Source organism: Leptopilina heterotoma, unplaced genomic scaffold (assembly GCF_015476425.1).
Source record: "Leptopilina heterotoma isolate Lh14 unplaced genomic scaffold, ASM1547642v1 Lhet_108, whole genome shotgun sequence".
Taxonomy (NCBI): Eukaryota; Metazoa; Arthropoda; class Insecta; order Hymenoptera; family Figitidae; genus Leptopilina; species Leptopilina heterotoma.
In genome coordinates this window covers 99016-113795 of record NW_025110825.1, presented here as the reverse complement: position 1 = coordinate 113795, position 14780 = coordinate 99016, and the positions used below count along the sequence as shown (strand labels likewise).

Sequence of the window (14780 nt, the reverse complement as noted above, 5' to 3'; positions counted from 1 at the left end):
TTTTCTATTTAATTAAATATTGAAATTAATTGCGAGAATTAAAAATTCTTTTTTGTTGCAAATTAATTTTACAAATTAAAATTAAATGAAGCACGGTAAGTAATTATATTTTAAAAATTTATAATAATATCACCTGTAAGTTATAATTTTTAATTTTAATAATAAAGGAAAAAATACATATTTTTTCTAAAACAAAAGAAAATTATAATAATTAGAATCAGAATGTCTTTAGAATAAAGTTGAATATTTTTATCTAATTCAATAAATTCGTTGTCTTTAATAATTAATAATCAACAAATTATTAAAAATTGTGTAATAAAATTTACTGTTTGTTTTGAACTTTTGAAATAAATTAAAAAGAATAAAAATGCAATGTATCAACAAATTGCTGATTGACATTTATAATTTTTTTTTTCTTAAACTGTCTCGACAGAAAATATGAATTTATTACAATTATTCCTTTCTACTTTTCAATAACTTCAAACTATATTTATATTTATTTTTTTCTATTATAATATATGGGAAGCTAGTGAACATAATAGGATATTTATTTTTATGTTTCGTTTGTGCATATGGACATTTTTTTTCCTTTTTTTTTGAAGAAACGAGAAAGCATTTATTACAATTATATTATTATTATATTTTTGTGTCACCTAATTGATTTTCATATAGAGTGTAAAAAGTCGTAAATACATTAGATATATCATAGAGTCAAAATATACATGATTATGTCAGTAAAGAGAAAAATAATAATGTAAAATAAATAGAAAATTTTTCTATTTTTTAAAATAAATAGAATTTTTTCTAATAATTATTTCGATTCTTTAGAATAAAATTAAGAAACCATTTTTCTTTTAGCTGAAATTTTTTCTCTTTCTCTGGATTTTATAATTAATATATTTATATATTTATAATTTTAATTTATTATATGTTTAGCTTCCGTTCAATAGAGTGCATAGAAATAGTATAACAAAATATATGAAATATTTATAAAACAAGTTCATATTATTAATTATGAAATTCAAATTTATTTTCCTTGAAAAATTTATTTTTATTGTAATTAAACTATTTAAAGATTTTGAATAGAAATAAATTGAAGAAGAAAGAAATTTAAATTTTCTCTAAATTCTGTTTTTTTGGTAATTGACAATAATTATTCAACAATACTGAACAAAATTTAGAGAAAATTTTAATTTCTTACTTCTTGAATTTCTTTTGATTCAAAATCTTTAAGTAGTAATTATTATAAATAATTGTTATAAATAATTATTATAAATAATTATTATAAATAATTATTATAAATAATTATTATAAAATAATTATTATAAATAATTATTATAAAATAATTATTGCAAAATTGAAATACTATAAAATAATGATTATAAAAATAAACTTAAAATAGTTATTACAAAATTAAAACATAAAATAATTATGACAAGGGTAAATTATTATAAAATAATAATTGTGTTTTACATAAATATGACTTTCAAAATTAATAATACGGAAAATTGAATAAATACCATTTCGTGCGTGGCTAAAGCCGTGTCTTATCACATAATTTTTCATTAAAATTTGTTTCTATATTTACAGTCACTGTATGACTCTTAAATTACTTAAGAGTCAGTTTTTTCTTACGAGATACGAATAAAATCAACTTTTCTTTTAACTCGTAATTTTTAATTATTTATACGTTAATATATTTTTTTAATTCGAATTTTCTGAGCTCCTTATTTACTATGAAAAGTTCCGTTACAATTTTTCTTTTCCATTTTTTTTTTATTAATAATTTTTTTTTTCTGACGCATATAATTATTCTCAATCTGCGATAGAGATAATTATGATTTAACCAATTTTTTTTTTTATTTTACTTAACTATAATTACAATTCTTTCGTTATTTTTTTTTTATACATATTGGACGTTGATTGCGTTCAATTTTTTTTTTTTTTTTTGTTTAACAGTGCTGTGCACGTTTCCTATATAATTATATATAACATATATACGTTATCAAAACAATTTTTATTTTAAAACAATTAACTTTTAAATGAAAAAATATATTTTAAATCTCTCTCTCTTTTTTTTCAAATCAGACGAAAAAACATAATTTACACATTAATGATAGATATGACATTTTTCTTTTAAAATTGTCAAGTGCATTTATATAAAACTTATTGATATTCTATAGGATATTTTAAGAAAAATGTTCATTTTAAAGAATTTTTGTTAATTAATTCAATTTTTGGTTCAAATAGAAAAATTAATTGAAATGGTAAATAAATAATTTGAATAAATAAAAAATTTTTAAAATCCAGTGTTGAAAATTTGAATAATCTAAAATTGATTTTCAATTGTCAAAATATAAAGTAAAATTTTAGAATTCTTGTCCTAGTTTAGAATTTAATTGAAAATCTAATTAGAGAAAAAAAATTTAATTTAATTTAATTTAATTAACAATTAGAAATTAAAATTTAAAAAATTAATAATTAAAAATTTAGCTTTAAAGTGAAACATTTTTCTCATTGTTCAATTAATTAATATTGGATAATATTAAACATTTGAAGCGTGAATTTACCTAAACCCATCACAGCAGTAAATACAATCTATGATATGGAATGATATGAAAATTCGATAGGAAGAGTACCAAGTGTGTACAAAAAATTGTCAAATCTCTGTTCTAAAAAGTGGTTAATTAATATTACAACATTAGAGTTTACTTAAAAATCTTATTTATACTTGAGTCGATGATAATAATATTTTTATTAGCAAGAGGAAGTTTCAATTTTTGTGCTTTCTTTAAAATTTTCCTTTTCACTTGTAAAAAAATATTTTTTTTTTTCAATTTAAACATTACAAGTGAAATAATTTCGATTTTTCTTCATTAATATGTATAAGAAGTACAAATATTATATTTTGATATGAGATCATTGTTCATTTGTTGGAATATTACAACATTTAAAAAAAAAGTCGAAAATCGAAAATAATATATAAAAATTTCTTTATCTTATTGAGATTTTTATTGCGCACAAAATAATTTCAAAATACTGCCCTCTGATTTTGTAAATTTTGTAAATAAAAGTTTTGTAAAGTATTGTAACATTTTTTAAAGTATAAAATTTCAGTCGAATATTGTAACAAAATTAAAAATATTGCGAGCAGTGTAGAAAACTGCGAGTAACATTAAAAAATAAAAATATTTTTCCAGTCTAACATTTTTTTTCCATTCCGTAATATATTGAAATTCGATATGGGAAAAAGTTTCGGTCTTCGGCAGTGATAAATTGGCTCTCAATATTTCGCAATAAATTTTTTAAAAAACAAAAAGTTTTTTTAAAGAATTATCAGAAATTGTGTAAATGAAAAATTATATAATCGAATAAATCGCAGAAAGTCAATATTTGCTATAATTTCATTTATATAAGAACAACTTTTCAATATATCATTATAAATTCAACATTTGTGATAGAATTGATATTTTTTCAACAATATTCAATAAAAAAATGTTTCAATTTGGCGTCTTTCATATTGAAACTTAAAAAAATTAACTTTCAAATTCTTCTTTCACATACAATTATGTTAAATTATTTTCTTTCAGTTTATTTTATACACAATATTCATAAGGAAGTATTTTATATAGATGAACTGATATGGAAATATATTTTCCAATAGATGCTTTTTTCACTCTTTTCACGCATGATTTGCGAAAAAATTGGAGTTAAAGAGCAAAATTAGAAAATAATTATTCTGAATCCAATTGCAAAAATTTTTTTATATATCAATTTGAGGTATAACAATTTCTTACTCTCAAAGAGCCTAGTTTTAGTAGGCAAGATAGGCATATGTTCTATTTTTCAAGAAAATATATTCTTTCGATTTGAATTCGTCACTTTTTGTTTTAATTAATTCACAATTGAATTTTTAATTCGACAATTCGTCGATTCATAATTATTTGCCGCTTTAGTCAATTTTTGTGCGAAAAATCTACAATAGAAATTTACTAATTTCCCCACTAACAATTAATTAAAACGATTATTAATTATTCCAAATGATTCTAAAATTAAATTAACACCGAATTAAATTATCGACTCAATCAGTGACTGATTCAAATTCAAAGAGTATATCCACTTCTTCGACAATTTAAAAATATATAGTTATTTTTTTTTTTATACAGACACAACAAGTCTCGATTAACGAACTTTTTCTTTTTTTTTTTTTGTTAAAGCGAAGAAAGTAAATGAGCCATGTTGTTCTAATTAACTTTTTCTTTCAGTTGTTTCTGATTTTCTTATTGCTCAGCTATCGAAGGGATCAAATGTCAAAGAACGCGTTTCTGGAAGCCGTCGAATATTACTATAGTTCTGATATAAATTGGAGGAATGTTCGGCATCGCCAGCACTAAATCGATGGGAAACTTTATTTTCCGAATCCCATGACTCTCGATAGCCTCTTGACATTACTCGACTGTCATTTCTGTTACCAAAGCCATAGTTTCCTGAAAGAATGAAGAGAAACAATTTTTTCTTTACTCAAGTCCTAAAAAACCAATTGAATTACTAAATTACCAATCAAAGTGGAAATATTTACGAAAATTGCCAATTTCTCGATAAGTAACAATTTTAATAATCTAAAATTTCGACAAATGCTAATTTAAAATAGATATTTAATGTAGAAAATTAAAATAAAAAATTAAATTATCAATACAGGGTTGCCACAAATATTTAATTTTATTTTTCCCTGACTTTTCCATGATTTACAGACAAAATTTTCACCTTCTCCCTGACCCTAAAGAATATTCTGATTCACTCTCAAAATTATTAGATACTCAAAAGCAAGTTTTATTCATTTATTTACAAATTCAAAAGTAAAATTATTCGAAAACTTCAATAACTTCTTTTTCAAATAAATATTTAATCATTATTATTTTTCTGTAGGAATTCAAATTCTTTTTGAAATTCAACAACTTTTAGAAATATTATTACAAAACATGAAGATGGCGATCACTCCAATCATATTTTGTAATAATTTAAATTACCATAAAATTTTTCAAAAAAGTTAATTATTTACAAAAATCCTAATAAAATCCTTCGCAAAAATTCAATTATTTTCACAAGTAGTAAAATTTCTCTATAAAGTTCAATTAATTAAAAAAATGGAATAAAATTCGTTGCAATAATTCAATTATTTTCATAAATAATAAATCGATTATTTGGTTATTAATTTTTAAATCAATTTTTATTAGAAAATTCTATAAAAATTAAATTATTCAAATTAAAAAATAAATAATATAATGAATAATTGAATGTTTGTTAAAATTGAATTCTCATAAAGAATTTTATAAATAAATTTTTAATTAATTGAATTCCTTTGACAAATTTTAATAAAATTTTTAAGAATAATAATTATATTTTATGAGGAATTCGATTGAAATATTGTATCAAAAATAATTAAAATCCTGCGATGAGTTTTATTATTTATGAAAATAATTAAAATTTTCCCAAGAATTTTATTAAAATTTTTCTAAAATAATTGTATTTCGGAGAAAAATTTTATTATTTATAAAGGTAATTGAAATTTTTACAACATTTTTTTTTTAATTTTTGAACATAATTGAATTTCTGCGAAGAATTTTATTATTTATATAAATAATTGAATTCTTGCAACAAATTTTATTCAAGTTTATAAAAATAATTGAATTTCGGTGAAGAATTTTATTATTTATAAAAATAATTGAATTCTTGAAAAGAACATTGTTAAATTTTTTTAATTGTTACGACGAATTTTATAAAAATCTGTTTAAATAATTGATATTTTTTGAAAAATTTTATGAAATTTTGTATTTTAAATAATTGAATATCTGAGAAAATTTTATTACTTATGAAAATTGAATTATTTTGAAGAAATTTATTAAAAATTGAATAAATGAATTCCTGTGACATTTTACCAAGAATTTTATTAAAATTTTTCTAAGATAATTGAAATTTTGCCGAGATTTTTTTTAAAATTTTTGAACATAATTGAATTTTTGCGAAGAATTTTTATAACTTTTGAAAATAATTGAATTTCTGCGAAGAATTTTATTACTTTTGAAAATAATTTAATTCTTCTAACGAATTTTATTTAAGTTTTAAAAAATAACTGAATTTCTGCGATGAATTTTATTATTTATATAAATAATTGAATTCTTGCAACGAATCTTATTTGAGTTTATAAAAATAATTGAATTTCGGAGAAGAATTTTATTATTTATAAAGATAATTGAAATTTTGACGAGAATTTTAAAAAAAAATTTTAAAATAATTGAAATTCTGCGAAGAATTTTTATAACTTTTGAAAATAATTGAATTTCTGGAATCATTTGTAACTGTTTCAAAATTCAATTTTTTTTAGTATTTTTAACTAAAATTCTTCTATCAATCTAGTATTTATGAAAATTATAAAAATTATTCATTAATTAATTTATAAGTCATAATTTTATGATAGTTCTTGAAAAATTAAATTATATAAAAAGAAATTTATTGTCATAAATAGAAAAAATTGAAGGTTTTGTATTAAAATTCGTGGCAATTTCATAGTTTACGAGGCAAAAAAAAACATCAAAATTCAGAGTTTTCTCATGAATTTCAAAAATTCAATTTTTTTGCATTACTTTTACTAAAAATCCCTGACTTTTCCTTGAATTCCCTGACCTGTGGCAACCCTGAAATATAAAAGAGAAAATTAAAATAGAAATTTAAAATAGAAAATTAAAATTGAAAATTGAAATATAAATTTAAAATAAAAAATTAAAATTGAAAATTAAAATAGAAAATTAAAATAGAAAATTTAAAGTAGAAAATTTAAAGTAGAAAATCAGAATAGAAAATTACGAAAATGTACAATAGAAGTGCTGGAATTTTTTTCAATAAAGTTTAGATTAACATTCGTAGAATTAGCATTGATAGAATCTATTTTCGAAAAGAAATGATACGATTGTAATAAATGTCGACGATATTGGAATTTTTTTTACCCCTGCGAGGATCTGTATAATGTATAAAAGGAGACAGTCTGGAAGAATTCGTCGGTCTGAAAATCACCTTCTGGAAGTCTAATTATTCTGCGAAACGAGATAGTTCAAAATTCAATCAACGTATCTACAAGAAAACCTAATTTTCCTCTCCAGCATATGCTAATTCACCCTTGGTTCTTCCTTTAATTTTCTACGTTCAGACTCTGGACCTTTTACTCCCCCTTTCGCCTGTCAACTTTCCTGAGGAACTTCATCATTATTATTTTTATTGTCACACTCTAAATCTAAAGCAGTGAAAATATAATTTTGATAATATAAATTTATCTATTATTGACTCGATTAATTTCTATTCTATAAAATATAGAAAAGAAGGGAAGGTAATATTTTTCTTTAGTTAATGATTAATATATAGGGCAAATTTAAAACTGTTCCACCTACGAAAACCGATCGTAAGACGTGTACTTTTTAGGTATTTTTATTTTCAATTTATAATTTAAGTGAATTAATTTATAATTGAGTGAAATTAATTTTTAATATAATTTGTCTTTATATTTTTCTAATTTTCTCTCAATTTCGAGAAATTGTTTGAAATTTAATATTCCAAACATCTCAAAACACTAGAAACTATAGAAGAGGTTTTAAGATTTCAGCAATATTAGATTTCAAGCAGGAAAATGAGTAAAAAAATTAGAAGAAATTTTTGTACACAATAAAATGCACTTAAAAAATACTTTCCTTGCAATCGTCTTTTGTAGATAATACAGTTTATTGCAGGAATAATAAATAATAATAAATAAAATTAAATTAAAGAATTAAATAGTCAATAAATAATAAGGTTTTATTATTATTTAAATAATTAATTAATTATTATTTTATTATTCATTTTTCTTTACTTTAGTATTTTTAATTAGATTATAATTTAGATTTAGATTAGATTCAGATTAAATTTAGATTAATTTAGATTTAGATTAGATTTAGATTTGAATTATATTAAATTAACTGTTTATCTTTTGAACAGTTCAATTTCCATGTGAATATATTAATAAAATAATAAATTACCTGGTGAATCAGATGGTGAATGCGGTGGAGTTCCACCAATTGGAGAAAGAGGTTCATAAGGTGGTGGCGGAGGGGAAGATGGTGACGGTGTAGGCGAGGGTGGAGGAAGCCTCAGGACGGATTCTGGTTCAAGGCCCAAAATTTTGAGAACACGATGAGGATCTGTCCGAACCCAAATATCCAAAATATCAACGGGCCAGTCTGTTTGTGTGCAAACATCTATTAATCTCGCTGGTGGATTCCAGCAGAGGGCATCGGGAGGATGAGACGAACTTCTCGCCAGAACTCCACTTCCTGATCTACCCGCTGGCATTGGAAGATTAGGATTACTTTGCGGTGAACTCGCCAGGATTTGCAGGGCTTGAATCGCATTCCTCACCTGCAATGAAAATCAATTATAATCAATTATAATTAACCAGCATTTATTATTTAACATTTATTATTATTATTATGCAAATTATAAAATTTTATATTTTCAAATTTAAATTAAAAAAAAAATTTTTTTTTCATTACTAAAATTTTAAAAATTCACTTATCAAGTAGGGGAATGTAGTCAAGGTTGGCCTACTGTCTAGGTAGGCCACTCGCGTTTTTTTGTCAAGTTCACTAGCGCCACCTACGCGCATTTTTGTCGAAGCTTGTCTTAGTGAAACCTAACTTTTTGTTCAATTACATTTTCGGAAAATCGAAAATTGTGTTTTCTGTGACGTCGGTACAAAAAAAGCTCAAAAAAAGTTTTGTGCATAATGTGAAAAACCATTAATAAAAGATAAAAAACAAATTGAATCGTCAAGGCAAGTATGCAGAAAATTTGTGGGACTCATGGTTGAAAGGAAAACAAAGTAAAAAATCGAATCCCGAAACGTATTTCTTTATGGTTACAACAATTCGGTAATGTTACTTACTGTCAAGGTCGGCCACTATGTGTTTAAAATGCGCAAAGTTGAGGACGAGCTACTTCATTTGCAAAAACTGCAATTCTGTATAACTCATAATATAATTGATCATCTTATTAATATTTTTATTTAATTTTATTAATATTTTAGTGCAAAACTTTTTTTTATTTATATTTATTTTTTTATATTGTTTATTGTTATTATTTTGTTATTTCATAAAGTTACAAACTGTAAACAATAAAGAATCAATTTTCCGTAACTCCAAACATGTTATTTTATTTTTTAAAGATTAATGCCCTTTGAATTTTAAACATGGCCGACCTTGACTGTAATGGCCAACCTGGACTACAAATTTTTTTTTTTTTAAATCTTTATAACTTTTTCATTTTTAAACCTGTCAATTTACTTTGTACAGAAAAAATGTTCCTATTAAACAGGACTTTCCAACCATATACTTCAATTGTCCAAATTCATTTTTAAAAAAAAGTTATAAACAAAAGTCAAAAAGGTGGCCGACCTAGACTATGTTCCCCTACATAATTAATTATTGTTTATATTTTCAGAAATTGTAATATAATTCTTCACAAGAATTCAATTATTTTCATAAATAAATAAAATTCTTCGGAAGAATTCAATTATCTTTATAAATAATAAAATTTTTTGCAAAAATTCAAATATTTTCAACAAAATTTTAATACAATTTCACGAAAAAATTCCATTATTTTCTAAATTTTTAAGAAATTCATTGAATCTATTCAATTATTTTTTTAAATATCTAATAAATTCTTTGCAAATATTCAATTACTTTTAATGATTTAAATTTTTTCTTTCTCGTTTTCTTATGGTTATTTAAAATCTTTTTTTTCTGTAAAATACCTTAATTTTCAAAACGTTCAATAAATTTCTTGAAAAATATTCAAATATTTTTTTTAAAATTTAAGAAATTCCAAGGTATATAATTCCAAAATTCAATTATTTAAAAAATAATTTAAATAAATCTAAAATTGAGTTATTCTCCAAACTACAATTATTTTTAAAATTGTCTGTAAAATTTATTTTAAAAATTCAATTATTTTCAAAATTTTTAAGAAATTTCTTGTAAAATATTAAATTACATTCTATAAAAATTAGAAAATGATACAATTTGTTTATAAAAATTTAATTCTGTCAATTTTTTAATAAAATTCTTGAAAAATTAAATTTCTTTTTATAGAATTTAAAAACTAAGTTTTCAGAATTTTAAATAAATAATTTCTTTAAAGAATTCAACTATATTCAAAATTTTTGACGAAATTCTTCACAAGAATTCAATAATTGTCATAAATAATAAACATTCTTCGAATAAATTCAATTATTTTCAATACAATTTTAATAAAATTTCACAAAATGATTCAATTTTGAACAAAACACCAAGAAATTCTTCAAAAGAGTTTAATTATTTTCTATATTTTAAGAAAATTCCCTGAATGAATTAAATTATTTTACAAAATTGTAATAAAATTTTGAGGAGAATTCAATTATTTCCAATAGTTTTAAGAAAATTCAATGAGTAAGTGTTTTAATTTCAATTATTAAGAAACGCGATTATTTTAAATACTTGAAAGAAAGTCTTCGTATAAAATTCAATTACTTTCAAAAATTTTAATAAAATTCTTCGCAATGTTATCAACAAATTTGAACGGAATAAATGAATTCTTTCGAAGAATTTTTTTATTTATGAACTGTTTTAAAGAATTTTATAAAAATATTTGAAAATAAATAAATTCATTCGTGCTATTTTATTTACATTGGATTAAAAATAATTTAATTCCTGCAAAGAGTTTTAGTATTTGTAAAAATAGTTAAATTCTTACGAAGAGTTTATTAAAATTTTCGAAAATTATTGAAGTTTATGTAAATATTTTAAAATATTTTATTTCTTCCGAAGAATTCTATTAAAATTGTTTTGAAAATAATTGATTTCCTGCAAAGAATTTTACTATTTATAAAAATAATTGAATTCTTGCGAAGAATTCTACTATTTATAAAAATAATTGAATTGTTTCGAAGGATTTTAGAAAATAATTGAATTTATTCGAAATGTATTAAATTTTTTTTTAAATTCAATTCTTCCGAGGAATTTAATTAAAATTGTTTTTAAAATAATTAAGTTTTTGCACAGATTTTACTATTTAAAAAATTAATTTAATTGTTTAGAATAATTTATTAAGATTTTAGAAAATAATTGAATTCTTTTGTGAAATGTTATTAAAATTTTGTTAAGAATAATTGAATTTTTGCAACAAATTGTATCATTTATGAAAATAATTCAATTTTTCCGAAGAATTCTATTATTTATATAAAAATAATTGAATTCTTGCGAAGAATTTTATTAATATTTCTGAAAATATAAACAATAATAATTAATTTCGTACTTAATAATTGAATTTTTAAATTTTTGATTAAAATCAATTAAAATCGGAGAAAAATTAAATTTTTCTAAAAGTATTACCAAAAAAGAATGTTATATATTCTTATCTAAAGTTTTGAACTCGTAAAACTTTAATTTCCTTCTTAAGGAAATAAATTACTGATAAAAGTCAGTGGACATGCCGACCGGTCAGAGTTTATTTATAGTTAAACAATTTAATGCGTTATCAGAAAATGTTTTTATATACGATAAAATTTTATTGTTTGCTTCCATAAAGATTGTTGTGTTTTTTAAAACAATTTTTTCCTTTACTATTGTTTTCCAAAACGTGTAATTACACTATCTGTTAGTTTTGCGTAAATATTTTTTTAATAATAGTTTAAAATGTAAAAACTGTATATTGATATTATTTTTTACTTTGTAAACTGTTATTAAAAGAAAAATATTTGTGCATTTCGAAAAAAGAATAATATTATCTCTTTGTTTCTGAATCTTAAAAATCTTGTTGAGAATTATAAAGGAATCTTGTTGAGAATTATTAAGAATCTTGTTAAGAATTTTTAGGAATCGTGTTAAGAACTTTAAGAATTTTGTTAAGAATCTACAGAATTTCGTCAAGAATCTTAAGAATCACAAGAATCTTGTGAAGAATCGTTGTTTTACAAGGGTTTAAAAATTAGTTTGTGTTATTAATTTTGTTTTATATTTACCTCGTAACTGAGCATAGTAACATCTTGATGCAAAGTCGAAACTTGTGTATCAAGCCTTTCAACTGATCCTCGAATATGATCTTCTACAATATCATGAGGAGGAACTGCTGTTGTTCTACTTCGAACTAAAACACCCTTTAGCGGTCTTCTGCCTTCTCTACATTTATCCCTTTATAACAGAGAAAATTCGTTTAGCCATTGTGTTGAGAATTAATAATTTCATGTACATAATTTATTAATACAAACCTAAACTTTGCGTGCCTTGGACTCGTTGCTGAATGCAACGGCGATCTATTTGGTGGTGACAAAGGAGACGTTTCGCCCTCTTCAGGAACGTTCTCGTCGTCCTCACTAATTGACGGAAGAGTTAACGATGGACCATTCATGTCTGATTCTTGCTGTAAAATTTATTTCCACTATTATAATAACAATAACTCCAAAATCTCATTTGTTAGTGACTATGTGTAAAAAAGCAGGCGGAAAAAATTAACAATACATTTGACAAATAAAATTCAGAAATGACAATTCAAAATTAAAATTAACTGCAAAACCTTCTTATTTTTTATGTATACGAAGAAAAATATAAAGTAACTTTTACTACTTTCATAGTAAAACATTTCTGGTAACTTTTATTACTTTCGTAGTAAATTTTGCTACGTTCGAAGTAAATTTTACTAATTGTTTACAAATTGTTCTTTGAACGTAGTAAACTTTACTTTGAACGTAGCAAAATTTACTCCGAAAGTAGTAAAAGTTACGAAAAATTCTTTACCAGAAATGTTTTACTATAAATGTAGTAAAAGTTACTTTATATTTTTCTCCGTGTAAAAAAGCACAGAAAAATTTAACAGATGACAATTGAGAATTAAAATTAACATTAATGACAATTGAGAATTAAAATCAACAAATTGACAATTCAGAGTTAAAATTAACAAATGACAATTGAAAATGAACAATTGACAATTGACAATTGACAATTGAAAATGAACAATTGACAATTACCAATTGAAAATTAATAATTGACGATTAACAATCAAGAACAATTTAGTTGGCACAAGGCATCAGGATGTATAAATTACCTCAGCCTCGTAGCCTTCGCGAAGATTATAAGTGAGATCGTGTTGAATTTCATTCGCGAAGACTTGTTGATATTCGGGATACATTCGAAGTACATCAACCAATCCTTGTATGTGGATGCACTTGAGATCACAGTATGTTAAAGCTTTCACATCACAGCTTGATTTTACCACAACATCTGTTGCCACAATACCAGGACCTCCATTTGCCCCATGTTGAGGATGCTGTGAGTGAATGTCACTGCCTACTAAATCTCCTTTACCTGTGCAATTAATTAAAATACACGTCAGTCAATGATTGTCAAACGAGCAGCAAATAAACTTATCAAATTTAGTGATAAACATTATTTTCATCAATTATTTCCATGCCATAATTCTAAAATTATTTACTTACAATAATTCTAAAATTATTCACCTACAATAACTGAATAAATTATTTACTTACAATAATTATTGAATTATTTACTTAAAATAACTCAATATATTTATTAACTTACAATAATTATTGAATTATTCACTTAAAATAGCTCAATAATTATTTACTTTAATCAATTCAACAATTATTTATTTACAATAACCTAATACTTATTAATTTGCAATAATTATTGAATTCTTTACTTACAATAACTCAATAATTATTTACTTAACATAATTCAATACTATTATTTATTAAAAATAACTCAATAATTATTTACTTACAATAATTTAATAATTACTGAAACTTAAATTTTTTTTCCCCTAACTTTTAAAACAAAATTTTCTTGACCCTGATAAAATATTATGATTCACTTTAAAAATGATTAGATACTCAAAAAAATGTTCTATTAAATTTTTTTTACGATTTTCTTTAAATGTAAAATTATTCGAAAACAACAATAATTTTTTTCTTAAATAAATACTAAATTTTTTTTTTAATCTATTATTTTTAATTGTTTCTAAAAAACTTCTTTGAGAATTCAATTATTTAACTACCTACCTAAATAAATAATTTTAAATTCTCACAAAGAATTTTATCAACAAATTTTTGAATAATTCAATTTTATCGACGAATTTTAATAAAATTTCTAAAAATAATAAAATTTTTCGAGAAATTCGATTAAAACTGTATTAAAAATAATTGAATTCCTAAAAAGAATTTTATTATTTTTGAAAATAATTGAATCCCTGTAAAAAATTGTATTATATTTATGAAAACAATTGAATCATTGCAAAGAAATTTTTATACATTTGTAAAAAATTTAATTTCTGTGAAATTTTTATTATTTATGAAAATAATTATTGAATTTTGCAAAGAATTTTATTAAAACTCCTGAAAATAATCGAATTTCTAAAATGAATTTTATTATTTTAGGAAATAATTTAATCCCCGTAAACAATTTTATTATTTATGAAAATAATTAAATTATTGGGAATAAATTTTTAAAAAATTTCTTAAAAATTGAATTCCTGCAAAATTTTTATTATTTATGAAAATAATTAAATTTTGCAAAGAATTTTATTAAAATTCCTGAAAATAATTGAATTCCTGAAATTAATTCTATTATTTATGAAAATAATATTGAATCCCTATAAAAAATGTTATGTTGTTGGAAATTAATTGAATTATTGTAAAGAAATTAATAAATAAT

General features: G+C 22.0%; 1 protein-coding gene across 1 annotated transcript in view; it reads right to left on the bottom strand.

The window, feature by feature from the left end:
- Window positions 1-2386: 2386 nt before the first annotated feature.
- The window catches only part of LOC122502537 (potassium voltage-gated channel subfamily H member 8-like), a 92196-nt gene continuing 79802 nt past the window's right edge, over window positions 2387-14780 (bottom strand). Inside the window, exons 10-14 of the mRNA XM_043612652.1 lie at window positions 13156-13415; window positions 12323-12474; window positions 12077-12245; window positions 8061-8439; window positions 2387-4487 (exon numbers count right to left, since the gene is read on the bottom strand). Of these exons, the coding sequence (XP_043468587.1) occupies window positions 4288-4487; window positions 8061-8439; window positions 12077-12245; window positions 12323-12474; window positions 13156-13415 (1160 nt within the window). The 3' untranslated portion in view covers window positions 2387-4287. The remainder of the gene's footprint in view (window positions 4488-8060; window positions 8440-12076; window positions 12246-12322; window positions 12475-13155; window positions 13416-14780) is intronic.